General features: G+C 41.1%; 1 protein-coding gene across 25 annotated transcripts in view; it reads right to left on the reverse strand.

Moving 5' to 3' along the window:
* Window positions 1–19550, reverse strand: part of LARP1B (La ribonucleoprotein 1B) — a 91983-nt gene extending 72433 nt beyond the window's left edge. For 10 of the 25 annotated variants that reach the window (XR_009453049.1, XR_009453046.1, XR_009453048.1 and 7 more), the window contains exons 1-5: window positions 18621–19547; window positions 12785–12843; window positions 12345–12404; window positions 10497–10671; window positions 3996–4136 (exon numbers count right to left, since the gene is read on the reverse strand). Coding sequence is in view for 17 of the 25 variants with exons in the window: in XM_059698062.1 (XP_059554045.1) it covers window positions 3996–4136; window positions 10497–10671; window positions 12345–12404; window positions 12785–12843; window positions 18621–19152 (967 nt within the window). In the remaining 8 variants the exon portion in view is untranslated. Of the gene's footprint in view, window positions 1–3995; window positions 4137–10496; window positions 10672–12344; window positions 12405–12784; window positions 12844–18620 lie in introns of all 25 variants that reach the window. The other 15 variants (XR_009453042.1, XR_009453044.1, XR_009453043.1 and 12 more) reach the window with 5 other exon arrangements.
* Window positions 19551–26973: the final 7423 nt, after the last annotated feature.

The raw sequence follows: 26973 nt of genomic DNA on the forward strand, positions 1-26973 counted from the left end.
TGCATAAAAATGTTCATGACAGCATTTCAATGTCAAAAAATTGCTAACAATTCAAAATGTCCACTAACAAAACAGATTTTTTTAAATATACTTTATTGATTTTTTACAGAGAGGAAGAGATAGGGATAGAGTGAGAAACATTGATCAGCTGCCTCCTGCACACTCCCCACTGGGAATGTGCCTGCAACCAATGTACATGCTCTTGACTGGAATCGAACCTGGGACCCTTGAGTCCGCAAGCCGAACGCTCTATCCACTGAGCCAAACCGGTTAGGGCAGCGGTTCTCAACTTGTGAGTTGCGACCCCTTTGGCAGTCGAATGACCCTTCACAGGGGTCACCTAAGACCATCCTGCATATCAGATATTTACATTACGATTCATAACAGTAGCAACATTACAGTTATGAAGTAGCAACGAAAATAATTTTATGGTTAGGTCACAACATGAAGAACTGTATGTAAAGGGCCAGAAGGTTGAGAACCACTGGGTTAGGGTTTTGTTTTTAAAATCAAAAAACAGATTTTATCAAATAGTGAAATACCCTTTAGCAGATGGGAAGAAAAAAAAAAAAGAATGAATCACAGCAATACAACCAATATGTATAAATGTAAGAAAACTAAGTAAAGCCCTGGCCTGTGTGGCTCAGTTGGTTGCAGTGTAGTCCCAATTCCTGGTACCCCAGGGCATGTGTGGGAGGTAACCAATCGATGTTTCATTGTCATAGTCAATGTTTCCATTTCTCTCTCTGAAGTTAAAAAAATTAGTGTCAAAGACTATGAACCTTAAAAATTACACTAAGTAAAAAAGATTAGTGCCAAATGATATGTAAATGGAGTCATACTGGATGTCAATTTCAAAAAACATTAAAATAATAAAGCTTGAGGCTTTTTTTTCTCAGAAGGGAGGCAAGAAGATGAAAACTGCAGAGGGCATACAAAGAAGGTAACACTAACATGCATTTTAATATTAGTCTTCATAACCTTATACATAGAGGTGGGCAAAAGTAGGTATACTTGCTAGTAAGAAGAAATATATAAGAATAAACTCTTTTTGCATATTCATGACTGTAAACCTACTTTTGCACAATCCTGTATTTTCTTATATACCCAAAATTTAATTTAAAAATTTAATTATGAACATACTTTTATAACAAAACATTGATATATCTGAGAAACTGATAACAAAAGGAAAATTTTTCTGTAGATAGCTCTTATAAATTTAAAGCCATATTTTGTGGAAAATTTAGTAAATATAGCTACTGACTAGATTTTTAAATTGCTGTTAACTAGATTTTAGATATAAGGGAATTAATTTTGGCAAAAGAAAGAAAAGGAAAAAAAAGAAAAGGAGGAAAAGAAAGAAAGAGAGAGAGAGAGAAAGAGAGAGAGAAAGAGAAAGAAAGAAAAGAAAAGAAAAAAAAAGAAAAGAAAAGAAAAGAAAAGTTAGTGCCTGGCTGGCATTGCTCAGTGGTTGAGCTTCGACCTAGGAACCAGGAGGTCACGGTTCCATTCTGGTCAAGGCATATGCCAGGGGTTGTGGGCTTGTTTCCCAGTGTTGGGCATGTGGGAGGCAGCCAATCAATGATTCTCTCTCATCATTAATTAATATCTCTCTCTCTCTCTCTCTCTCTCTCTCTCTCTCTCCCCGCCTTTCCTCTCTGAAATAATAAAAATGTATTAGAAAACAAATATAAAACTAACAAAAACAGGAAAAACCCTCCTGCTCTTATCACCAGTAATATGTAGAAAAGATAATAGAGCATGTTAAAGAATATCATGACCAAAGCAATAAAAAGTAAGGGAAATTCCCTAAGACTTATGGCTTAACAAATAGTCATGGGGGAAAAAAACCCTTCAGGTGAGAATGTAAAATGATACAACCAATTTAGAAAACAATCTGGAAATTTCTCATAAAGTTAAATATGTACTTACCATACCACCTAACAAGCCCCTCCTAGGTGTTTACCCAGAAACTTTCACATATGCCCACACAAAGACTTGTACATAGATGTTCGTATTACTTTTTTTGTTGTTAATCCTTACCCAAGGATATTTTTCCATTGGTTTTTTAGAGAGTGGAATAGAGGGGGGAGAGACAGAAAGAACGATCGATGTAAGAGACACATAACAATTGGTTGCCTCCCAAACCCACCACGACCAGGGCCAGGGATTGAGCCTGCAAGCGAGGTGTATGCTCTTGACCAGAATCAATGCCAGGAGCCTTTAGCCCAACGGCGAACGCTGTATCCACTAAGCCAAACTGGCCAGAGTGTAATATTACTTATAATATGCAAAAACTGGAAATAAGTCAAATATCCACAAATATTTGAATTGATAAAGGGGTATATCCAGTCAACACAAAACTATTCTGCAATAAAGATGTAGAACTATTGACGTCTGAAACAGTACTGATGAATCTGTAAAGCATCATGTTGAGCAAAAGGACACACAAGAGTACATAATATATATTATATAATTCAATACATGTGAAATTTTAGAAAGGGCAAATCTAACCTGACAGAAAGTAAGTACATTAGTGATTGGGATAGTTAACAGCAATCTTAGTGCATTTTAATATATATGATTTATAGACTCAGTAAAGTTGATTTTTAAAAAAAGTATCCAGAAACCACCCAGAAAAGGCTCCCAATAGTCAAATGTGAGACAATTTGAGTATCAAATTAAATAATCATGGCCATGGATCATAACTCACTGAAAAAATTTTTTAAAGAGTCCATAAGTTCATTCTGATAATAATGGAAAGTTGTTTATGGTGGAATGTCAACTAATAAATATAAAAGGAATAATGCAGGAAGAAAAAAAACCAACATTTGCAAATGTTGTGGTAATAACTGAATCAGGTAAGACTCATCAATGAAAACTAAAGTGCATGTGAAAAGTCTTAGATTTCCACATCTCAAAGTCTTGCCCCACAAATAACACTAATTACAAAGGAGAAAAGAATATCTATAAATTAAAAAAGCCTGCCGAGCCGGCGTGGCTCAGTGGTTGAGCATCAACCTAAGAACCAGGAGGTCACTGTTCAATTCCTAGTTAGGGCATATACCCGGGTTGTGGGCCCCAGCTCTGGTAGGGGGCATGCAGGAGGCAACCAATGATTCTCTCTCATCACTGATATTTCTATCTCTCTCTCCCTCTCTTTTCCTTTCTGAAATCAATAAAAATATATTAAAGCCTTGAGTACATCAAATTGAGTGCTCAAAGAATCACCAGTAAGATGATAAACTAAGATCATGTGCAGCTCCTTGTGATGCTTGGAGAAGAAAACCATTAACTTTTGCAGTATTCCTGCCAAAAATTCATAAGCCAATCTGATCAGAAAATCCAAAGTGAGGTGTATCTGTCCTGCAGTCTTAAGAAAAAAAAAAAATCAATGTTATGAAAGACAAAAGCAAAAGAACTATGCCAAACTAATGGACATTAAAGATAAAAGACAGTTAAAAGCAATGTGTGATCTAGATTAGATCCTAGAAAAGAGAGGAGGAAAACTACCTGTAGACAGTCACACTGTTATTACTGTTTTTACGACATATATTCTGAGGGTATTTAGGGTTAAAGAGAAACAATGCCTGGCCGTGACTAGTTTGGCCCAGCGGTTAGAGTGGTGGCCCTCAAACTGAAGGGTCTCGGGTTCAATTCCCAGACAAGGGCACTTACCCAGGCTGCAGTTCTGTCCCATGTCCTGATATGCAGGAGGCAATCAATCGGTGTCTCTCTCTCACATCAATATTTCTTCCTTTCTCTCTCTCTCTCTCTCCTCCCCCCCGCCCCCTTCTCTCTCCCTAAAAATTCAATGGAAAAAATATCCTTGGGTAAGTATTAAAAAACAAAAAAAAAAGGAGGAACAATGCCTGCAACTTACTCTCAAATAGTTTATACTATTCATGGTAATTAAAATAATAAGCAAAAAACTAATAATAATAAGCAGTAAGACATAGTGTCTTAGTCATTTTTTCCCTAAGAGTGTATCTTACTTCGTGTATCATTTCTCCTATTATTATGTGATGATTTATTTGTTTCAGGTTGACATCTTGAGCAGTTCCGGGATCCTGGTCTTTCTTGACTATCTGGTCTTACATCATCTAAGTGGAGTGGTACCCACTTGTGCTTATTAGCTAGAAGAAAACAAAATAAAATAATTTAATGACAACACAATTTTTAATAAAACTAATTTTGAAAGGTCTCTTGAGATATCTCCTCACACCTGTCAAAATGGCTATCATCAATAAATCAACGAACAAGTGCTGGCAAGGATGTGGAGAAAGGGAACCCTAGTGCATTACTGAAAGGAATGCAGATTGGTGCAGCCACTGAGGAAAGCAGTTACTTCAAATAATTAAGTTAGAACTGTCTTATGACCCAGAGATTCCTCTTCTGGGAATACATCCAAAGAACCCAAAAACACTAATTCAAAGAAATATATGTATCCCTATGTTCACTGCATCATTTACAACTAGAGGCCCAGTGCACAAAATATGTGCACTTGGTGGGGGGTGGGGGGGAGTCCCTTAGCCTGGCCTGTGCCCTCTCACAGTCCAGGGGAGCAGGCCTAAGTCGGCAGTCGGACATCCTTAGCACTGCTGCAGAGGCGTGAGAGGCTCCCACTACTGCTGCTGCACTTAACAGCCGTGAGCCCAGCTCAGGGCTTCTGGTTGAGCAGCACTCCTCCTGTGTTGAGCGCCTGTCCCCTGGTGGTCAGCGTGCATCATAATAACCAGTCATTCAGCCGTTAGGTCAATTTGCATATTAGCCTTTTATTATATAGGAGGATAGCCAAGATTTGGAAGAAGCCCAATTGTCCATCAGTAGATGAGTGGATAAAAAAACCTGTGGGCCCTGACTAGTTTGGCTCAGTGGATAGAGCGTCGGCCTGCGGACTCAAGGGTCCCAGGTTCGATTCTGGTCAAGGGCATGTACCTTGGTTACGTGCATATCCCCAGTAGGAAGTGTGCAGGAGGCAGCTGATCAATGTTTCTCTCTCATTGATGTTTCTAACTCTCTATCCCTCTCCCTTCCTCTCTGTAAAAAATCAGTAAAATATATTTTAAAAAACAAACAAACAAAAAACCTGTGGTACATTTACACTCCGCAGTAAAAAAGAAAGGAAATTTTACCCTTTGCATGATGGACCTAAAGAAAATTGTGCTAGGTAAGTGAAATAAGCCAGTCAGAGAAAGACAAGTGCCATTTGATTTCACTTATGTGAAATTTAATGAACAAACCAAACAAGCAAAATAGAGACAGCTCTGGTGGGTGGGTGCGAAATCGAGGGTGGGGGAGTGGTGAAAGATTTGAGCAAAAAAGAGAGAACTTAGAGGGGATGTGCAGGAGGCAGCCAATCAATTATTCTCTCTCATTGATGTTTCTCTCCCTTCCTCTTTGAAATCAATAAAAATATATTTAAAAAAGAAAAAATATTAAAAGACTATATTTTAATTAAATGAGACTTAATTTGTTCTTAAAGGGATTATCTCTATAATATCAAAATAATTTTCTTCTCACACAGCTCTTTAAATAAAGTATTTTCTGTGAATATTCCTAAAAATCAAATGAAAATTCAGTGATGAAGTATCACTGGAATTCTTTTAAGTGAAATGCTCACTTTTCTGTTTAATACTAATAGATAAAGTGTTCAAAAATAGTACATGTACACACTACTCCTATCTAATACTTGATTCTTAGATTTGAGAATGGGGTATACCTGATAGGACATTATAATGTACACATTTGAAAGCTTGGATAGTGATTCAAAAAACTTTTAGTTTGAAATCACTAAAATATGGATAAAATATTGATTATTGATTTATTCAGCATTAATACTAATAAAAAAGGCTTTTCAAAATTAAGTGTAACAGGTATCTAACAGCATTTGACAAATCTTGTTAAAGGTACTACTCACATTTGCCTTTGTTTTTTAACATGTGTTTTTACTGATTTCAGAGAGGAAGGCAGAGAGATAGAAACATCAATGATGAGAATCATCAATCCGCTGCCTCCTGCACACCCCAGAGGGGATCAAGACAGCAACCCAGGCATGTGCCCTTGACCAGAATCAAACCCGGGACTCTTCCGTTCCTAGGCCAACACTCTATCCACTCAGCAAAACCAGCTAGGGCCATTTTCCTTACTTCTTTAAGAGAAATAAGGAATTTAACTTTCTTGTTGACAAAAAGATAATGTAATTCTAAAGATGGCCTATTCGTGGCTGTTATTGGGTATATGTAATGCCTCCTTTTTTTGTCCCTAGCATCTCATCAGTCCTGAGGGATTCAGCTGCCTACCAGGGTGATTACAGGTTGTCCTGATGATGATCTATTCATCTGTCTAAATGATCGCCATTGATATGCCCAGGGTTGAACTCATGGGAAGAGGTGGAAATGGAGCAGCTGGGTCCTGTATACTACTGAAAAACCTCCAGAGTTAAAAGATACTGTTAACAGTAACCTGCTTTGCTTGTCCACTCAAAGGTCCAGCACCTTATCTGGGGCCCAAGAATGATTTTGAAGGAAAGTGTAAGCTGTATTTCTGCTCAACTTCAGTCTGAAGTTAGAGGTCTAAAAAAAGAACAAAGCCTGTATAATGGAATCCAACTCTTTGAAGACGAGAACTTTCAAGCAATTTCTTGTATAATCTAGCTGTTTAAATTTTCAAATAATCATTTCCATCCTTTAAAAAAGGTTCTTTTTATCTTTTAAAAAAATAATAAAAGATGGCCTATTCGTGGATTCCACAGTAAAGGTTTCAAAATGTTTACTCTTCTGTCCAATATATATATATATATATATATATATATATTTTGACCAAACAAAAAGACTCATGAGCAATGAAAACACTATTGAGGAAAGGGAATATTATTGTGCTACTACAATACTGATTTCCTATAAAACCTACAACATATGGAGACATGAGTAAAGAATAGGAAATAATCTAAAAACTCTTTAAAGACTAAATTCTATCAAGAGATTCTTAAGCATAACCAAGCCTTTTGTTTAAAGATAAAAATGTGTGCCTGGCTGGTGTGGCTCCATGGTTGAGGGTCAATCTATGAACCAGGGGTTCACTGTTGGATTCCCAGTAAGGGCGCATGTCCCAGTTGTGGGCTTCATCCCTAGTAGGGACTGTGCAGGAGGCAACTGATCAATGATTCTCTCTCATCACTGATGTTGCTATCTCTCTCACTGAAATCATAAAACATTTTTAAAAAATGTATGCTCTCAGAAAGTCAATTCATGGCTTGAGTACATGAATCATTCTAACTATAAACACCCAGATTTTAGTGTTGGCTGATAGTTTTAATTGAAGCAATTAACAAGGAAAACAAATCTTAGAGGAGGATGACAGGTCTGCCCCCCTTTTATTATATTTTGCATATAATAAAATGCAAATCGATCGAACAGTGGAACGACTGGTCGCTATGATGCACACTGACCACCAGGGGGAAGACACTCAAGGCAGGAGCTGCCCCCTGGTGTCAGTGCGCTCCCACAGGGGGTGCACCGCTCAGCCAGAAGGTCTGAGCTGGGCTCATAGCTGGCAAGTGCAGCAGCAGTGGCGGGAGCCTGACGGCAGGCTTAGCCCACCACCCAGTAGGGGGAAGTGGGCCTAAGCTGTCAGTCAGACATCCCCCTCTCCTGCCTCCAAGGCAGTGCTAACAATGTCTGACTGATGGCTTTCATACTGCGAGAGGGCACAAGCCAGGCTGAGGGACACCTCCCCCTGCCATGCACAAATTTCATGCACCAGGCCTCTCTATAAATAACAGTCAAAAAGACTACCTATGTGTCTAAGAAGCATGAAAAAGTTTTAAGAACTGGGGAAATTTTTTTCTCATAACCACATGGTTGTCCTATTGGCACCACCTTTAAACAATTAGCCTTGGTTCATTGTACCAAGTGAGCCTAATGCTTACCCTGCAGCTAAGGACTAGATAATAGTTAAAACAAAAATCAAGTAAAGTGGGTAATACATGTAGACTGCTACTTCCATTATTAAAGAAGGTCGCTGCTGACTATTGCATTATGAAACGTCCCCTATCATGCCTTATAACCTCCATGAATTAAAATGCTTCATCGGCCCTAACCGGTTTGGCTCAGTGGATAGAGCATCAGCCTGCGGACTGAAAGGTCCCAGGTTCGATTCTAGTTAAGGGCATGTACCTTGGTTGTGGGCACATTCCCAGGAGGAGGTGTGCGGGAGGCAGCTGATTGATGTTTCTCTCTCATCAATGTTTTTATTAACTCTCTATCCCTCTCCCTTCCTCTCTGTAAAAAAAAATCAATTAAATAATATTTTTAAAATAATAAAAAATAAAATAAAATGCTTCAACATCTTCCAACGGAACTCAAAATGTTAATTCTAAGCTTGAACCCTGCACAATGTTGACTATGCCTACCTCTCCAATAGCATCTCCTGCTACTCTCCAAAGTTCCCCTTGCCTCAGCTATGACCTTCTGACAGTTTACAGATTTTTTTCTGCCAAAAGGCCCCTGCAGACACTTTTACCTAGGCTCAGAACACTGACATATGGTTTTACAAAGCAGTTAAATCATAATGTGTCCCTAGACACATGAAAAGTTCTGGAAATATGGAAAAGGATGTAAAGACAGCATTTTTTTTTTCTTCAAAGTATAAGGGCACGGTATGAGGGGAAAAAAGTTGACCAAAATTGTTCTCACCTTTCTCTTAGAAAAACATTTTCTCAGAACTCCCTGAAAGACAGGGATCAGTTGCAATGCAGATTTTAAAAACAACAGTTAGCCCAGCCAGCATGGCTAACTGGTTGAGCATTGACCTATGAACTAGGAGGTCATGGTTCAATGCCGGGGTTGTGGGCTGGATCCCCAGTGTGAGGTGTGCCGGAGGCAGCCAATAAATGATTCTCTCTCATCATTGATGTTTCTATCTCTCCCTTCCTCACTGAAATCAATACACTAACTTTACACAACTTTCCTATCATGTATCTATACTCATCTCTATTAAGTCCAACTTCATTTCATTCTCACATTTAAAAAAGTACTAAAAAAAAGAGGAAAGCCTAATAGTTCAGAAATGAATGCCACAAAAACATATGTTACCAGTTGCAGATGGTATCCTGAAGAAATCCAAAAATACTAATTGGTGACTGACTATCTGGAATCTATTGATTAAATACAATTCTTCATTACTACAACTTTCTTCCAGAAAGTAAGACTAAATTAAACATATAAACTAACCTCTCTTTCACTAATTACTTGACTGAGCCTCATTCTCACTGACATTTTCACCAGGGCCACATAATTTACAACAGCCAAGACATGGAAAACAGTCCACTGACAGATAAATGGATAACAAAAATGTGCTGAATGTAGTGAATGGGATAGCAAGAAGAAAATCCTATCATTCGCAACAGCACAGATACACCTTGAGGGCATTATGCTATGAAATAAGTGCGGCCCTAACCGGTTTGGCTCAGTGGATAGAGCGTCGGCCTGCGGACTAAAGGGTCCCGGGTTCGATTCTGGTCAAGGGCATGTACCTTGGTTGCGGGCACATCCCCAGTAGGGGGTGTGCAGGAGGCAGCTGATCAATGTTTCTCTCTCATTGATGTTTCTAACTCTCTATCCCTCTCTCTTCCTCTCTGTAAAAAATCAATAAAATATATATTAAAAAAAAGAAATAATTGCAAAAGATAAATATTGTTTGATCTCATTTATATGTGGAATCTAGAAAAACTGAACTCAAAGAAAAAACACAGTTGGGGGATGGGAGAAGTGGGTGAAGATGATCAAAAGCTACAAACTTGCCCTAACCGGTTTGGCTCAGTGGATAGAGCGTCAGCCTGTGGACTGAAGGGTACCGGGTTCGATTCCGGTCAAGGACATGTACCTTGGTTGCGAGCACATCCCCAGGAGCGGGTGTGCAAGAGGCAGCTGATCGATGTTTCTAACTCTCTATCCCTCTCCCTTCCTCTCTGTAAAAAAATCAATAAAATATATTTAAAAAAAAAAAAAGCTACAAACTTAGTACTATGTAAGTTCTAGTGTGCAATGTATAGCATAGCAAAGATAATTAACAATACTGTATTATATATTGGGATGTTGCTGAGAATAGATCTTAAAAAATTCTCATCTCAAGAAAATAAAGTGTCAACCCATGAACCAAGAGGTTACTAGTTTGATTCCTGGTTAGGGCACATGCCCAGGATGTGGTCTTGATCACTAGTAGGGAGCCTGCAGGAGGCACCTGATCTATGTTTCTCGTTTCTCCCATGGATGTTTCTATCTCTCTGTCCCTCTTCCTTTCTCTCTAAAATTTAAAAAAAAAATTTTTTTAAAGAACAAATTCTTTTAAAAAAGAAAAAAAATGACTAGGAATTCATGGATGTTAAACACCGTGGTAGTCATTTTGCATTATACACATACATCAAATCATTGTGTTCTATACCTTAAACTAATACAATTATTTCTCAATAAAATATAAGTTATAGACGAACAAACCTTTCCTTCGTTGATTATTTGACTGAGCTTCATCCTCACTGGTATTTTCACCAGGACCATCTAGTTTTGTTTCCCGGGTCTCTTTGCTCTCACTGTTATTTCTCTTTTCAACTTTGTCTTCTTTTTCTTTCTTATTTTGTAGCTTCTTATTTCCTTGGTTGATGACACTCTGACACTGCAAAAAGTATTTCTGAATGAAATAATTTTCATGAACATTTTCACTAACATATCCAAAAATCTGTGGTAATATGCCTTACCTAAATATTGCAAAACAAATGCCAATTTTTAAAATACAAAAAAACTTCTTTTCAAAAGGCACTGTTGAGAGAAAAGTTAAGCCATAGATTGGGAGAAAATATTTCCTAAGTATCTGATAAAGAACTTGAATCCAAAATATACAGGGTTTGGCAAAAGTAGATTTACAGTTGTTCATATGGAAAAATATTTAATAAATAATACAATAATAAACTGTTCTGTGTACTCACAGCTGTAAACCTGCCTTTGCCCAGCCCTGCATAATGAGCTCTCAAAATGCAATAATGAGAAACAACTCAATTTTTGAAAAATTAGCTAGAGTTGAACAGCTACTTCTTTAAAAAGATACACTGAATGGCAAATGTATATGAAAAGGTGCCTGACATCTTTAGTTAGAGAAATGCAAATTGAAACAACAATTTGATACCACTACACACCTACTATAATGACTAAAATTAAGAATGATCAGCTGGTGTCATTTTGGGGCTCAGCCCACCTGGTTTTCCAGATGACCTAATAAATTTATAATTCTTTAAAAAAAATGAATGAGTATTAGTCGTATGTGGAATAACTAGAATTCTCATTACACTGAGAGTGGGAATAAAAAGTTTAGTAGTTTCTGAAAAAGCTAAACAAATAGCTACCATACAATCTAGCCATTCTACTCCTAGGTATCTACCCAAGAAACATGAATGCATATACCGATTCAAAATTTGACATACAAATGTTAATATAACAACTTTATTTCTAACAGCCAAAAAATAAGTACAATCAACACAAATAGGTGAATGGACGAACAACATTACACTCATACACTAATACTCAGCAATAAGAATGAACTACAGATACAAATATCACACACATATTTGCAGTTTATTTATGTCATTCACATACCAATTAAGCTGTTTAAACTAATATATACTACCTACAATTATACACCACACAAATTACAAACAGCAAAGTGCAGAGTGTCAAATGAAAACATGTATAACGACATATGCTAATCCTATAAAACCTCTCTTGATACAGTATCTTAGAAACATCTTTCATAGCTTCTTTCATCATTAAAATTCCAGCTGGACCGGCACAGCTCAGTGGTTGAGTGTGTAGACCTATGAACCAGGAGGTCACAGTTTGATTCCCGGTCAGGGCAACATGCAGGTTCGATCCCCAGTGTGGGGTGTGCAGGAGGCAACCGATCAATGATTCTCTCTTATCATTGATGTTTCTCTCTCTCTCTCTCTCTTCCTTCCTCTGAAATCAATAAAAAATATATATTTCTTAAAATTCCATTCATTGAACACTTATTGATGAGTGACATACATTTATCATATGTGTACATATATATAGTTAGCACTTCAACACATTGGCAATATTATAATTCAGAAAAAACAAACAGCATAAATTCTGAAATATAAAATGAATGGGCTTTAGATATATTATATGAAAATGGGCAAAACTATGAAAAGGGTAGCTACTGAGTTTAACAGTTCTTTATTAATGTAATTCTCTAAATTTGAAGTAAAATAAATTCTGCATGTTGAAGTGAGAACCTTTTCCCTATATAGAAAAAAAGCCTTAAACAATACTCACTCCAGTGTTCACTAATTCACTTGGTGTTGGCCAATTCGCCATATCGCTGAAATCACTAGCCTAAGAAGTAATAAATAGGTGTTATGTCTGCAAATTAGAAATTTTAAGTAGAAAAAATATTTTCTAAAGGTGAAAGCAATTTTAAAAACCACCTACATTCAATTTATATGCAGGCATTTGCCAAATTAATCCAAGTTTTCCAAACATCAGAACACTGAAACAATAAGGCCTTGGCCTATCCCTAACACTATTTAATGACACTGACTAAATGAATATAAATAGGATTAACAGAAGGGAGTTTGTGTAAAAGCTACAATTCTGTAGTATATTAACTTCAAATTACCATAATAATACAACTATAAGAAAAATTCACAATATAAGAACAATGATTTTTAAAATTAATATAGAGTACTAAAGAACTTCTTTGTGTAAAGACCTACCTTGTTGGATTTCTTTGTCTTGAGTTTTCCTGCTTTTATAATTTTTGGGGAACTGAGCTCTAAAAAAAACAAACAAAAAAACACACACACATAGAATTGTTTTTACAATCACTTCATTCAATATATTTAATAAAGTAACCTTGTATCTTGGACACCAGCATGCCATCCAGACTGAGGAAGACCCAGAAACTTCCAGGCCATGTGAGCCACAGCTATGGCTGCATTGACACAGGAAGCCCCCGGGAGGCCGAGGTAATGCTGGTGGCTTGCATAATCACAGGATCAACTTTTGACAAATATCACCCAGGTTCCTTTGGGAAAGTTGGCATGAAGCATTACCACATAAAGAGGAACCAGAGCTTCTGCCCAACTGTCAACCTTGATAAACTGTGTACACTGGTTAGTGAGCAGACATGGGTAAATGCTGCCCAAAACAAGATTGGAGCTGCTCCTATCATTGATGTGGTGCAAATGGGCTACTACAAAGTTCTGGGGAAGGAAAAGCTCCCAAAGCAGCCAGTCATTGTGAAGGCCAAATTCTTCAGCAGAAGAGCTGAGAAGATTAAGGATGTTAGGTGGGGGCCTGTTTCCTGGTAGCTTCATAACCTTTGGAAGGAAGTTCATAAAATGCTCAGACATGCTTTGAAGGGGAAAAAAAAAAAAGTAACTACTATAATACCAATTTAAGTAATAAAATCCAAATGAATTTTAAGTAATAAAATTCCCAATAAAATCCAAAGTTCTGAGACTCAAATTCCTAATAAAGGAATCATCTATATTTCAGCAAAGGTATATTCAAATTGGTCTTCGGTGTTCAAAGCAAGAGGTGCAAAATATAGTTTACTTAAACTGAGACTTATCTTTTCTCTAACAAAACATTAAAAATCAGAAATGTAGTATATTTCAATACAGTAAATTTAGTAACTCAATTCTCAATGGGATACATTTTTTTTCTATAAAATTAATACATGCTCATCAAGGAACATCCAGAAAATAAGTCAGAAGTCTTCAAACTATTTGTCCTTGAAAACAAACAAATTTGGCAGCTATAATAAATTAAGCCATAGCAAACAGGTCTCCGTAAAAAGTTTGCACAAGAGTATCATGGAGCCCTAACCGGTTTGGTTCAGTGGATAGAGCGACGGCCTGCGGACTGAAAGGTCCCAGGTTCGATTCCGGTCAAGGGCATGTACCTTGGTTGCGGGCACATCCCCAGTAGGGAGTGTGCAGGAGGCAGCTGATAGATGTTCTCTCATTGATGTTTCTAACTCTCTATCCCTCTCTGTAAAAAAATCAATAAAATATATTTTTAAAAAAATGTTTAGAAAAAGAACTGAACTTTCAAAGCCAGCACTTTTTCCCTTTAAAAGCTAGCTATCCACAACTGCTCCCTCATGCTGTGAACTTTACAGGGGGCAGGCTCCCAGAGACAGAAAAGGGAGGGCAGGGAGGGGAGTGAATTGCACTTGTGAAATGCCAACTGTGTGAAGACCATTCCTCTAATTCCAAGTTCAACATCAGGAAGTCCTTTGAGTTGCTTACTTAGACCACCGCATCAACCCAATCTTAGTATGGTCGAAAGGATGATCATGAGCTTAAAAGCCCTAGCCAGTTTGGCTCAGTGGATAGAGCACTGGCCTGTGGAACAAAGTGTCCCAGTTTCAATTCCGGTCAAGGGCACGAACCTTGGTTGCAGGGTCCTCCAAAACCAATCGATGTGTTTCTCTCACATCAATGTTTCTCTGTCTTTCCCTCTCTCTAAGGATCAATGGAAAAATATCCTCAGGTGAGGATTAACAACAACAAAGAATCTGAGTGATCCAAAAAGAAATACAAATGGTCAAACATGAAATGGTACTCAATTACACTAATAAATAAATGCACTAAACAACAAAACATTTTTTCACCTATCATACTGACCAAAAAAAAAAAAAAGAATGCCAAGTGCTGGTCAGCCTATACAGAAATGGACATTTCCCTCAAGTTGTTGGCAAGAGTGTGTAGTAGTATAATCTTTTAATGATAAACTGTCACTTAAAATATAGTATATACCTTTTCCCCAGAGCCAGTATGGCTCCTATGCACCAGATCACAGTTCGATTCCCAGTCTGGGCAGATACTGGAGTTGTAGGCTTTATCCCCAGTCATGCAGGAGGCAGCCAATCAATGATTCTCTCTCATCATTGATGTTTCTCCCTTTCCCTTCCTCTCTGAAGTCAATAAAAATGTCATATATATATATATATATATATATATATATATACACACACACACACACATATATATATATATACACACACACATATACATAAGTCAGAAGTCTTCAAACTATTTGTCCTTGAAAACAAACAAATTTGGCAGCTATAATAAATTAAGCCATAGCAAACAGGTCTCCATAAAAAGTTTGCACAAGAGTATCATATGTGTGTGTGTGTATATATATATATATATATATATATATATATACACATACATATACATATATATATATATATATATATATATGTATATATATATATATATATATATATAGTACTAGAGGCCTGGTGCACAAAATTCGTGCATGGGTAGGGTCCCTAGGCCTGGCTGGCAATCAGGGCTGATCAGGGCCTTCCTTCATTCCGCTCCTTCCCCTGGTGGTCAGTGCATGTCATAGCGAGTGATAGAACTCCCAGTCTCCTGGTTGAACTCCGGAGGGGACACTTGGCATATTAGCCTTTTATATAGAGAGAAGAAAATATACCTTTTTTTTTTTTTTTGAAAATATACCTTTTAATAAAGCAATTTTATTTCTGGAAAATTCTATTGGAATCAAGACAAGATATAGAAATGCTGTGTAAGATGGTCACTGCAGCTTATACAGTAAAAAAAAAAATATTTAAATAAGTAACCTACATTCATTAATATGGAAAAGTTATATTATGGTACATCTACATAAAATGTAAAACTTTTAGAAATAAGATAAACCAAAGAACTTATTTATATGCATATGCCATGGACACAGGCAACAGAGTGTTGAGAACCTGGAGGGGTGGAGATAGGAGCAGGGAGGAGTATCACTAATTCTGCACCTACCTTCTGCATACCCTCTCACTGGGGATCAAGCCAGGAACTCTGGGCATGTGCCCTGCCTGGGAATTGAACCAGCGACCTCATGGTGCATGGGATGACACTCAACCAACTAAGCCACACTGGCCAGGGCTAGAAAGCTGATATTTTAGTATGTAAACTATAACCATGGCTACAAGTGATTAATAAACCCCATACTGTGATTTTAATAAAAGTCCCCAAAATAAATAAAACTACTTTAAACAAGGTTAGGAGAGACTGAGGAATAATTCTTTTTGGTTTCCTGAATGAATTCAAAAGTGCATTGACACTATTTTAGGACTTCTGGGTGGGCCAGGCTTTGGTTGAAAAGAGGTACTTATCTGGATTACCAGAAACAACAATATACAGGCTAGATCCCAAAATAGAAGTGTCTTAGGAGGACAGAAGGAACAATAATGCCTCACCTGCAGTTCCTATCAGAGAAAATTCATGATTAACAATCCTGAAATACTCACCTACATTTGCTATAATGTTTCTATCTCTGGTAATAAAATTTCTTGCAGTATGTTGGGATGGAATCCTCATACCTCATTAAGAGAGTGACTGTGCCGAAACCGGTTTGGCTCAGTGGATAGAGCGTCGGCTTGTGGACTGAAAGGTCCCAGGTTCGATTCCAGTCAAGGGCATGTACCTGGGTTGCGGGCACATCCCCAGTGGGAGATGTGCAGGAGGCAGCTGATCGATGTTTCTCTCTCATCGATGTTTCTAACTCTCTATCTCTCTCCCTTCCTCTCTCTAAAAAATCAATAAAAAAATATATTTAAAAAAAAAAAAAAGAGAGTGACTATAAATCCAGGTTTGGCCATGGCAGACATGGTTTAAGTTTGTTATCCAAGCATAATTAATATCCTACAGGCCTATTAATAGATTATTATTTTAATTTAACACTCCTTAGTTTTCACCTACTCTGTACACTAAAGGTCCTCTGCAGCTATTTTATTATTCCTGAAGTTGTAAATCTGCTTAGGAAAATAGAAGGCCAAGACTATCCAGTTATATATAGATGACACTCTGGTATTAGAAACCAGAAGAGATTAATATATCCACTTCATTCATTTATAAGGCCCACAAATCTTGCCAAAGTCTAGCTAGATAGTAACAACATCTGGACTAAAACCCTAAGTCTTTCTTACAGTGCATTTCCACACCATTCTCTTATTTATATTTCCTAAGTTTCCAACTACAAATAAAAATTGTGGTAAAACAGTGTAGAGACAGGATTAGAGAGATAAGTTTGCAGAATAGAATTTCTACAGGAATAGAATGGATTCCAAGGAAATAGTTGCCTACAGAGAGACACCAGCAAAATTGAAATTCCCATCAACCACACCATACAACAAGCATCAGCTTGTTCTTAATCCCCAACAAAGATTAAGATACTCAATGAAAGCACCTGTAGGTTAATTAATTATACTAAACTGTTAAATATTTTTCACATGGCCATTTTCAATTAAAATTCCTGTCTTACCTTAATGGTTAAAAAACCCATCAAACTGAGTTTATAGTCAACAAAGAATTTGGGCTTTTTGATAGTTCACTGAATATAATGTATATTGTAAGTCTAGTAAGTAGGGAGATGAAATAACCATAAGGATTCACTAGGGCTTTTTTCTCTTAGCTAATTGTATGGACATTTTGCTTTAAGATTTTTGCTCTCTTCAGCTAGAATAGTAGTAAACAAATAGATCATTGCAACTGTAGAGAATGATGGCAATATTAAATTTAAAACAAAATTTTAAGTAGTTTTTCTCCAAGTCGTAATTTATTAATGATGAACATTACTGTGCAAAAGCTAAGGAAATCAACTAACTGCTGTAGTTCTTCTGAAGAAATGCTTTATATCTACAATACTACAATGCCCATCTACAATAATTACATTTCCACCATACCCTTTATTTCAACTGATCTCCACGGATCTATAAACATGCCCCATATTTCCCTATCCCACTGCTAACCTTTAATTTTAAGAAAAAGATCTGTAATGTCTATGTTAAAAGTTCAACTGAAAAAAAAAAGTTCAATTGATTTACAAGTTAATTTACAAAGGTTTGGGTTTTTTTGGTTTAGTTTTTACTATTTCCATTTAAACTTTTAAACAAAGATGCAGCTGCTACCATCAAAATAAAGTACCCGAGGCCACTGGTCAGCATTCAAGGGCAGCTGGAAGACTACCATTTCCCTCCCGTGCGATCCTCTCTCCTGTCAACTCTCCTCCTCCAGTCCTTTCCCACCCAATCATAACCCAAAACATGCTAGTAGCGGCCAGAGCCTCGTTTTGCATCCGACTACGCAGGGTTTTGAAAACACTGACAAGTCCAGTTGACCCATTATTTCACGATAAATAAAAGTCAAGCACGGCCGCGCTTCCACATATACATCCCCTAGCTTCGCCTCGTTCTAAGACGCCCACGAACACTTCCCTCCCGGGTGGACCGCAGTCGCCGCCTAAACCCAGCTTCTCCGAGCCCCTTCCCACGTGGGGGCGACACCGGCGGGGCCGCGCCCGCCCGCCCGCCCGCCCGCCGGTCAAGGAGACGCCGAGGTCCCACCTCTCGCGGCCGCTCGCGTCCATGTCCATTTATGTCAACAGGCAGAGTGAATGGCACCTTGGCACGGAGGACCTCGGACTGACAGCGAAAGGCGCCGGCCCCTCCCCCGCCCGCCCCGGTCGCCACGCGAGCCGCCCCAAACACACCCCCCGGTGCCCGCCGCGGGAGCCACCGACCTGCTTCCAGGGAATCCAGCGGGGGAGGCGGCGGCTCCGACCCGGTAGGGGACAGGTGCTGAGGCGGCTTTTTGGTCCAAGGGTTCTCCTTCGGCGGCGGCGGCGGCGGCGGCGGCAGCGGTGGCTTTTCTTCGGAGCCGGCCGTCGCCTCCTCCTCCCGGGCGTCCTCGGCCGGCGGGTCCCGCGGCGGCGGCGGCGGCGGCGGCAGCGGCTCCCCGCCGAAGGGGGCCCCCGGCGGCACGCGCGCCCGGTGCGCCAGGTGCAGCGCCAGAGGCCTCACGGGCACGGCCGCCTGGGGCACGCTGTGACCCAGCACCGGCGCCGGCGACGGCTCTCCCCGCGCCCCCGCGCTGGTGGCGGTGGCGGCGGCGGCGGCCCGCTCCTCCTTCGCCGCCTGCTTGCCCTCCTGTTCCGGCGCGGGCAGCTGCTCCGCCTGCCGGCTCACCCCGGGCGACGGCGACTCCTTCTCAGCAGCCGCCGCGGGCGGCTCTTCCCGAGAGTGAGCGGCAGGCACCGGAGCGCGAGCAGACATGGTCCCCTTGCCCCAGCCGCCCCAGCCGCGGGAGGCCCGGGGCCAGGGAGGCCGGGGCCAGGGAGGCCGGCTGCCCGTCTCTCCGCCGGGGCACCCACTGGCTCCGGCCGGGGGCACAGAGCCCGAGAGCCCGGCCGCCGTCGCCGCCGCCGTCGCCGCCCGCGTCGGCCGAGGCCGTGCAGCGCCCGGGGTGCCGCCCCTCCCGCGTAGAACGGAGCGCTAACCGCCCGTTGGCTCCGGCCGCCTCAGCGACGCACGCCCGAGCCAGCCAACCCGCGCCGGGCGCCGCAGCCGCGAGCCGCCGGCCGCCAGCCGTCACCTGTCGCGGGCAGCAAGCGAGCGCAGCCGCCGGCTGGAGGACCTCTAGCGGAGTGCCGGCCGCACGCGCCCGAACAGCCGGTAACTGCTCGCGGGGCGTGAGGGGGCGGTCCTGGGGGGTGGGGACGGCGGGGGCGGGGCCTCCGGGAGGAGCGTGACGTGGCTACTCGCCGGCCTCGGCCCTCGCCCGGCCGCCGCCTGCGGAGGCTGACTGACGTGCCCGCCCCGAGGGCCGGTCCCGCCCCAGCGGCCCGCCGAGGGGGAGGGAGGGCGAACTGGGCGATTCCCGGCTCCCGGGCTCAGGCCGCCCGGGCTGCGAGCGCCTGGGCGGGGCGCGCACCCGGCCTCTGTGACTCGGGGCGGGCTCGATGGCCGGCCGGCCAGCGGGCGTGGGGGGGCGGGGCCGGCTGCGCACGTGGGACCCGGCGGAGCTTTGCCCCGACGCCGAGTCGTCCCGAGGCGAGGCCCGGTGGTCTCGGCCGCCCAACTTGGGCCGCTCCCGAGTGAGCGGGGGCCCCGGACCGGGCCGCACTGTGAAGAAAAGCCCCGTCGCCCCCCCCCCCCCCCCCGGCGCTTTGGGGCACCGCGGCCACCTGGGATCTTGAGCCTCGTCCAAAATGAACACAGTGCAGCCTGTAGGCGCTAGGGAACCTTTGCCCAGGCAGCTCGTTGAGTGCGCTTCCCTGCCCCAAGTCCAACCCACGAAATGGAAAGGGCTCTTGGGTGAAACAAAAGTTAACATTGCTCTTAAAATTACTTGTTTCCTTTCATTTGTAAAGAAAACGCTTACAAACTAACGATGCCCCACATGTTTTTCCCAGTAATGCATACATGTTTTGATTTTTAAAATCCGATAAGACCTTCTAATTGCCACTTAAATCAACGAGTGATGACATTGGTTTCACGTGAAGTGCACTTAGGCGTTAAGAACGTCCACGTTCGGGGCGCAAGGTTGCTGAAAATGGGCTCCGCCTGAAGGCTGTCACACTAGACAATGTGTACAGGACTCCCCTCTCGGGAGTCTCACTTCCTAAAGATAATCAGCTATGCAAATATTACAACAGCTATAAATAAAGCCTATATTTATTGGGCACTAAATAAATATAGTGCCCAATTTATCTGACCTAAGCAATCTCCTAAATCCATTTCTAGTTAAACAGGGATTTTATTTGCACCCACAGTCCCAGAGGGGTGCCCTCTTTACTAACCCCTTTATTGGTGAAGCTTTGTGTTTTTAACTAGAAACCAGCTGCTTGCTCTTCCTTCTAATCAGCCTCTGGGAGTCCTGCTAGGTAATGCCTGACTCTCTTTTCCAAAAGCCTATCAATACATTCACACTTGATGAGACTCAGAGAACACAATTCTATTTGACCTGTAGCTATTTAACTATAGCTGCTTAACGATGGAGATTATGAGAAACGTGTCATTAGGCAATTTCTTCATTTTATGAACATCATAGTGTACTTACACACCTAAGCTGTGCGGTATAATGCATATTGCTAAGAATACACTCTAAATAAAATACAGTATAGTAAATACATAAACCAGTAACATAATCATATATTATCAAGTATTAAGTATTGTACATCATTGTATCTGCTACTGGCAGTGCAGTAGGTTTGTTTACACCAGCATGACCACAAGCACGTGAGTGATGTGTTGCGCTATGGCATTATGATGGTACGAGATCACTGGGTGATAGGAATGTTTCAGTTCCATTATAATAATCTTATGGGGCCACCTTCATATATGTGGTCAGTAATTCACAGAAACATGGTTATTCGGTGCATGGCTGTATATATGGGTTGAAGGTTGATTCAGTGAGAGAACTGTTACGTGGGCCCTGCAGGCATTGGCTCAGTGGTTGAGCCTCGAAAGGTGGGGCAAGGAATGGATTAACAAAAGAAATGGGCCAGGCCATCTTTTTTGAAGGAGGGTTTTTATCATGCAGATAGCTTCTTCCTTCTATGGAGATTACCTCATAGGAATTGACCAGAAAATTCCAGACAAGGTTGATTAAGATTGTGTTTCTGGTCGACTTTGAAACTGCAAGTAGATCAGATTTTTTAAAAATATGTTTTTATTGATTTCAGAGAGGAAGGGAAAAGGAGAGAGAAATAGAAACATCAATAATGAGAGAGATCATTGATCGGCTGCCTCGTACACGCCCCACATAGGGATTGAGCCCACAACCAGGGCATATGCCCTGACCAGGAATGGAACCGTGACCTCCTGGTCCATAGGTCAATGCTTCATTCTTAACCACTGAGCCACGCAGGCCAGGCAGAGCAGATATTTACTCTAGGCTTGGTATCATGGGATTTTAGCACAGGTGACACCATTTTGAGACTGATTTTTCACTTTAACAGTTGTTTTCCTCTTTGCTTTTTTTATTATTAAAGTGAAAAATCATAAAGGTATTTTATTGAAGAAACACAGGAGGACTTTCTTGGAAATAGGTTGTGCTCAAAGAGGGAGACGAACTTGAGGGTAAATGTGTTCTCAAGGGGTCTATAAAGAGCTCAGCAGTAGGAGTTTGCGATCTTCACTGTAGGGCAGTGCCTATAATGTCGGTGAAGGAATTTGGCTACTTGTCCATCTTTTAAACATATATTAATGACTGCTTCCACATAGCTGCCTCTTGGAAACAACTTCACCTATCTTCTCTTTGCTCCTCCACATCTACTCGACCATTTTCCTGCTTTTGTGCCAGGGAAGGCTGACCGTTAGATTGTAGTAATAGATCCCTGACCCTCCTTTGTCTCTCCATGGGTTCAGGCAGTGGGAAGTATCTGCAGGTGATTGGAGGCCAGAAGATAGGTCATAGTCCTTATTACCCACAAGTTATTATCCATCCTATGGATTATTTCCCTTGGGTAGGGTCATCATTTAGCCTGGAGGAACAAGTTATTTGGTTTAAAACACTGACATCAAGGAAATGGGGATGGGAGAGCCAGTTATCAATAGGACTGTGAGAAAGCTGCATCCTTTAACCCAGTGGTTCTCAACCTTCTGGCCCTTTAAATACAGTTCCTCATGTTGTGACCCAACCATAAAATTATTTTCGTTGCTACTTCATAACTGTAATGTTGCTACTGCTATGAATCATAATGTAAATATCTGATATGCAGGATGATCTTAGATGAGCGCTGTGAAAGGGTCGTTCGACCACCAAAGGGGTCGCGACCCACAGGTTGAAAACCGCTGCAAGTTTAACCAGATGTTCTTCTCTCTTCCCAATTGTTAAAAAGAAACAAGGTGGTATCACTTGCCCCACCCCCACCCCACAACAAACCTAAACTTAATTGTTTTCAGCCCCTCCCAGGAATGTGACCTTAAACCAGTCTCATTTACCTATGTTAGTGAGGTAACCGGCTACCTTTTTCAACCCAATTGGATCTTTAAATTTGCTTGTTTGAATTTTTGTTCAACAGATTTGGTGACAGTAATGGTGGGATTTGAAGGGAAGTTCTTTTTTTTTTTTTTAATATATTTTATTGATTTTTTACAGAGAGGAAGGGAGAGAGATAGAGAGTTAGAAACATCGATGAGGGAGAAACATCCATCAGCTGCCTCCTGCACATCTCCCACTGGGGATGCGCCTGCAACCCAGGTACATGCCCTTGACCGGAATCGAAACTGGGACCCTTCAGTCCGCAGGCCAACGCTCTATCCACTGAGCCAAACCGGTTTCGGCTGAAGGGAAGTTCTGATAGCGTTTGGGGGCAGCAAAAAAACAGGTGTGGTGCCCAAGAACTTTTTTGAATTCTCTTGTCTTGCTGTTTCTGAGGGCCATAGGTGTTCTGAACTCCTGCTGTTTGCACTGAACTCTTGAACTAATTGGCTGTCCAATCCACAGATTAGGAGGTCAGTTCGAGCTCTCAGACAGTTTCACCCAGAACACACGTTTTTTTAAAGCCTTTAGTTCAGTCCACAGTTCCCCAGTTGTTTGAAATTCCTTCCTGCCAGTTCCAGTCTGTAGCTCCCATTCACTGGAGGTTGCTGGTTTAGTCCTTTCCCCAGTTCCAGTCTGCAGTCCCTATTCACAGGGGTCTGCTGGTGTAGTACATACTAGGAATCGCTGATAGTGTGCACAGCCTTCTATTGGTCCGTCCATCGTGACACTTCTTTGGTTACTGCTCGTTTGTTAAAGTTCACGTTTGTACGTTTTATTTTGTGTAGATTAAAAGCTAGTACAGCATCTTCCCTGTTGAGAATTGTTGATAGTCACTGTTAGGTTTGATCAGATAATTGAATCGACACCTCCTCTCTTGGAACTGACCTTTAGGTCACTTCACAGCAGACATTCCCTTTCCTTAGACCACATTCCATTTCGCCAAGACCACATTCCACTTGCTAAGACCATCATCCTTCCCCTCCAGACCTTCTTTGGATTCACACCTGCCCAATGAATGCTCCGCGCAGGAAAGGCCATCCTAGAGTCCTTTAAAATCTCTGACTCCCTGTCCTCGGGTACTGGCGCCATTTGGGGGCTCAGCCCATCTGGTATCCAGATGACCTAATAAATTTATAATCCCTTACCACTTTGGCCTCGTACATTCCTCCTTCGGCGACCCTAACAGTTACCACCTGGCATTAGATTGAGTCCAACTTGTAAACCGGGGACTGGTCAGATATAGTCCAGTGGGAGACCTCAGGGAAATAAAAATTTATTTTAAATAAGGTTAGTTGCCAATGGGGATCTCGGAAATATTTTTTTAAAAGCTGCAAACACTGGTGAGCACAGGTTGAGCATGTAAAGGTTGTTAGAGCTCTCTTCACCTCAAGAACACTCCCATGATAAGTCCTCTTAGGTATTAGTTTGGCTCCAGGAAATCCAAAGGCCTAGCTAAAGAAATGAGTTTCTTTATATCCAAAAAGTTGAGCATGCCGCCTTCCGGCACACCTGCTTGTTTTATGTTTAAGAGTTATTGTATAATGCCAGAACTGCATATATCTAGAAAGACAAAAAAAAAGTGTTTACTAATAACCTAGATAGAATCACGATGGTCATTATTGGAACATTCCAGTTAAACAAGATGGCTCATTTAAGTACTGCACTTGAGCAAAGGATCCAGAGTTGAACAAACAGAAAGGGATGCCTGCATTAATTGGCATGCAAAAGGCCTCAGTATTCCAAAATAGCTTTATGAAAAAACTCATTAGAAAAGACTAATGAAAATTTAAAGATATGAGGTACCTAAAACAAAAGACAATAGGATACCGGGGAGGGTTGGGGTGGGTAAGAGATCAACCGAAGGACTTGTATGCATGCATATAAGCATAACCAATGGACACAAGACACTGGGGGTAGGGGAGGCTAGGGGAAGGTCAAGGGAAGAAAAAAAAAGGAGACATATATAATACTCTTTGTAATACTTTAAGCAATAAAACAATTTTAAAAAACCTAAAAAAAAACCAAATAAATAATAAAATCTGAGGAATTAAAAAAAAAAAAAAGACAATAGGATAAACGTGGCTCCCTCTACTCCCCCTCCTTTTTCACCTGAATACTTACATTTTAGTAGTTCTTCTTCTGAACTATTTTTCCACTCTGAAGAGACTATTAGGCAGTTACCTTTTAAAATAAAACTACTCCAGGTTGCAGACAAATCTCTCCAGATATCCTTCACCTCTTGGTCATAGGTCAAACAGATTCATAGTTAAGGCCCTGGCCCTCTGATCCCTGTCAGGACACTTACAAGAATCAACCAATGAATGCATAAATGAGTGGAACAATAAATCAGTCTCTCAATCTCCTCTTTCCCTTCCCCCTTCCCCTCTGCTTCTCCCTAAATAAATAAATAAATAAATAAATAAATAAATAAAATGCCCTGAGTCTCCTTGGAAGGGACTATACTAGGTCATCTTCACTACCCAGATGATAGCCAAACTTAAGGGCTTTTATTTTTTTATTTATTGTATTATTTTTTAAAATATATATTTTTTTATTGATTTTAGAGAGGAAGGGAGAGGGATAGAAACATCAATGATGAGAGAGAATCATTGATTGGCTGCCTCCTGCATACCCCTACTGGGGATCGAGCCCGAAACCTAGGCATGTGCCCTTGGCCAGAATCAAACTGGCTAGGGCTAAACTTAAGGGCTTTTAAATAATTTAAATAAATGTTTAAAATATATAAAAAATATTCACAACTGAAGAAGACTTTCCTGACATCTGATCCTGTGCAGATGCTGGACACCGTCATATCAAATTGACAAGAAGAGAAGTAGCTGACATCAATGTAGACTACTGTCACACAAGATGCTGGCTTAAGACTTCCTACTTTAGCTAAACATGAAACTCTTCTTTACTCTGACATTGGCCTAGAAAGATAACACCATCACCAGGAAGTATCTCCAGGCCATTACTAAGGGGTGGTAATCTCTAGAATTTAGAACAACTTTTTCTTTCAGGCTACAAAACTTAGCATATGTGCTAAAAATGTGACCTCTGGCTTAAATGGGCAAGTGTAACAATCCCTGTGAATGACTCCAGTGAAAGTGCCACTTAGGGGAAGTGGTTTGTGCCCTTGACAGGATTTATCTTTGTGGTGATTATTATTCTGCTTGGGTCTATGAATACCTAGAAGGTTGGCAGATAACCAGGCAATGTCTCTTAGGTTCTCTAACTGCCCCTAACTTTTCACGAAGGAAGTAGGGCACTTCATAAGTCAATTCTTCCGAATTTTCATCTTGAGTTAGAAAGGAGGCATTCATGAATTCAGAATTGGCTTCCTTTGACAGACCCCTACTTCCCTAGTTAGGAATAAATGTAAATGAGGCCATGATCAGGAAACTCTCCTTAACCATTGAAGATATTGCTCCATGGACTCTGTGGCCACAGTTGTCCTTGGTAATAGGATAAACCTTGATTATCTTTTAACTGAGCAAAGAGATGTCTGAGCTGTGGTTAGTATATTCTGCTGCAGTGAGATTAACATTTGTGGGGAAGCTGAAACTCTGGATTACTGAGCAAGCCACTTGGTTTAAAAAGGTGACTCCTGCCCACTGGCATGGCTCAGTAGTTGAGTATCAACCTATGAACCAGGGGGTCATTGTTTGATTCCTGGTCAGGGCACATGCCCAGGTTGCAAGCTCAATCTCCAGTGTGGGGTGTGCAGGAGGCAGCTGATCAGTGATTCTCTCTCATTGATGTTTCTCTCTCTCTCTCCCTTTCCCTTCTTCTCTGAAATCAATAAAAATATATATTTTTTAAAAGCAACTCCTTGCCCTAACCGGTTTGGCTCAGTGGATAGAGCGTCGGCCTGCGGACTCAAGGGTCCCAGGTTCGATTCTGATCAAGAGCTTGTGCCTTGGTTGCGGGCACATCCCCAGTGGGGAGTGTGCAGGAGGCAGCTGATCGATGTTTCTCTCACATCAATGTTTCTAACTCTCTATCCCTCTCCCTTCCTCTCTGTAAAAAATCAATAAAATATATTTTTAAAAAAAGCAACTCCTTCGCTGGGCTCTTTGGTTTATTTGATTTTAATTGATTTGGGT

The sequence above is a fragment of the Myotis daubentonii genome, chromosome 5 (assembly GCF_963259705.1).
Source record: "Myotis daubentonii chromosome 5, mMyoDau2.1, whole genome shotgun sequence".
Lineage (NCBI taxonomy): Eukaryota > Metazoa > Chordata > Mammalia > Chiroptera > Vespertilionidae > Myotis > Myotis daubentonii.